We start from the raw sequence: 2,645 nt of genomic DNA on the forward strand, positions 1-2,645 counted from the left end.
TCCAGGCCACGTGACTCCAGCTCTTGCCTGCCTACTGTCTCCTTCAGCTCAAGCAGGGATGGGATGCATGGTGTCCCATGAGCCTGCAAATGTAACACTCAGAGTTTAACCTGAGCCTGACCACTGGAACATGCAGGGAGGAGAGGAGACAGCCTGGGGGATGGGGCGGGGTTGGCCTGGAGCCCGGAAGAAAGCACCAAGAACAGCAGCTTTTACTGCCAAAGGCCTTGACAGGAAGTCAGGCTGTGGGCTTGGTGCCAAGCCACGTGACTGCACTGTGACCTGTGACCACAGTTCCAGGCCTGTTCCACTCACAGCAGGGTGAGGGTGTGAGCGGGGCTTCAGAAGGGACGGCGCAGGCCTTGGGGACCACAGGGCAGTGAGTGGAGCTAACTGAGCGGGAATCCTGACGGCAGGTGGGCCTAGGGTAAAGGCCAGGGTGCTGCTTCTACAGGTGAGCACCTGGGGTTGGGGCGGTGCTGGAGGGCTGCCCTGCTGTGACAGCCCAGCGCCTCCTCCTTGGGAATTAATAATGTCACACCTCCAATCAGCAGCCAATCAGGGGCCCCCAGAGCTGGGGCACCCTGCAGTCTCCTGCATTCAGTGGGGAATCCAGGACACTCAAGGCTCTTGTGGTGGCAGCTGAGAGACTGTGGCTGGACAGGTACGTCCTGAGTGTTGGCCATGTTCCAGAACCACCTGGTCCTCAGGGCCATAGCCCTGCTGGAGTTCTCTTCAGTCACCTGGGCAGCTGCTCTGTTCATTATGAGAGGAGGCTTTGCTGAAACCTGTGCTTTGGACCTGGGATCTTGGTGATGTCTGAAGGGAGAGTACAGTGCACCTCCAGGGCCTGAGAGCAGTGAAGAGGGGCAGGGTGGTGGGAGGACGTGACACATATGTATAAACAACAATTTATCAAATTCTAAAGCAACCCCAGGAGGCAGGGCTTAGAGATGTGTAACGTGTCCCAGAGGCTTGGCCAAAGATGGGTGAGTGGGGTGCACCCACAGGTCTTTCTGACCGACTGCTCCCTCCCTGGGAGCAGAGCAGCGTGTCACCCAGCATCTCCCTGCTCCTGGGACATTGAAGTGTTCACAGGCGACGTGGGACACTCAGGTGGGCTCTCTCCTCCCCAGGGCTGTCAGCTCCCCCTAATGGACTTGGAGACTTCCGACCACAGGTCCACCATGGCCTCCTACCACATCCGCAGATACCGAGAGAGTGACCGCAAGCAGGTCCTGGAGTTGTACTGCTGGGGGATGGCCCAGTACTATTCCATCACTTTCCGCCACCTCCTGAAGCTGCCCCGCACGCACGTGCTCTTACTCGGTGGGCCCCTGGCTTTGTACCTGGCCTCAGGCTCCTGGGCCCTGGCCCTCCTGGCCGATGTGGCCCTCCTGGGCACCCTGTGGCTCCTGGCCAGGTATATCTGGCTCAACATTATGAACGAATCTTTGCTCACAGACATGGCAGACATCACCAAGGCCTATTTCAGTGAGCCTGGCTCCTGCTTCTGGGTGGCCGAGTGCAGGGAGAAGGTGGTAGGCATAGTGGCATGTCTCCAAGTGGGTGACCCCACCCTGCGGGGGAAGCAAGTGGAGCTAGTACACATGTTTGTAGCCTTGGAGCATCGTGGCCAGGGGCTGGCCAAATCCCTGGTCAGGACGCTCCTCCAGTTTGCCCGTGACCAGGGTTACAGGGAGGTGGTCCTGTCCACCACCATACTTCACCGCGTGGCCCATCGCCTGTACCAGGGCCTTGGCTTTCGCAGGACGCACACGTACTACGCGTCTATCATCTGGAGGATTGCAGCCATTCCCATCATCTACTTCGTCTGTCCGCTTCCCTCCGTCTAGGCCTGTGGGGGACAAAGCAGTGAGGGACACAGCAGTGGGCTGCAGCCTGAGCCCGCGTGTCCATCAGGACGGCATGGACGCCGCTGCAGTGACTAGCATGCCCTGCAGTCTCCGGGCTGAAGTGATGACAGCTTCCCCCTCACTCGCATCAGCACCCAGTGGAGGGATGTGGGCGTGGGAGCCTCTCCTCCACTCTGTCTTGTTGAGGTGTACGCCCGCTTCATCTAGTGCCTTGATGATGCTGCATTTAAAAAACAAATCAAAAGGACAATCTATGTCTCTTTCTATTTCATCACCGTGGAGTAGGAACCCCCTCGTAGCTGACCCTCCAGCGGCCGTGAATCTCACGAGAGGAGATCGCTCTGGGAGCCTCTGGTGGATTCGAAGCTTCTGGACTCCCTTGTGTCTTTGACCCTCTTCACTCATCTTTTGAACACTAGAGAGACTGGTGGTAGCTGTGCAGGGTTTGAAATGCCCCAGGGCTCTGGCCCCAGCCCTTGCTCCTCTGTCTGTGAACAGCAGGGTCTGCATAGAGTTGTGCCCTGTCCATCTCGATGCCCAATAGCGGGCCTGGAGCCTCGGCCAGGTCGGCGCCCCCGAGCTCATCCCCACTGGCCCATAGAGGCACACTGGGGACGCTCGCTGGTCATCTGGGTCCATTCTCTCCGCCCTGTGCATTCTGTCAGCCCTGTCCCTGCCTACTGTCCCCTCTCACGTCCTCTGCTCACTTTGGGTCCTGCTGGTCCAGCCAGGAGGGAGCAGCTGCCCTGACTGAGCTGCGGGCCTTTC

At 59.0% G+C, this 2,645-nt stretch overlaps 1 protein-coding gene across 1 annotated transcript; it reads left to right on the forward strand.

The window, feature by feature from the left end:
• Positions 1 to 1,187: 1,187 nt before the first annotated feature.
• On the forward strand, positions 1,188 to 1,856 carry LOC102844133 (probable N-acetyltransferase 8B-like). The gene has a single exon (XM_006880999.1). The coding sequence runs from the start codon at positions 1,188 to 1,190 to the stop codon at positions 1,854 to 1,856; it is 669 nt and encodes a 222-aa protein (XP_006881061.1).
• The last annotated feature ends 789 nt before the right edge of the window (positions 1,857 to 2,645 follow it).

This window comes from Elephantulus edwardii, unplaced genomic scaffold (assembly GCF_000299155.1).
Source record: "Elephantulus edwardii isolate Elephantulus edwardi_28Jun2011 unplaced genomic scaffold, EleEdw1.0 scaffold00011, whole genome shotgun sequence".
Taxonomy (NCBI): Eukaryota; Metazoa; Chordata; class Mammalia; order Macroscelidea; family Macroscelididae; genus Elephantulus; species Elephantulus edwardii.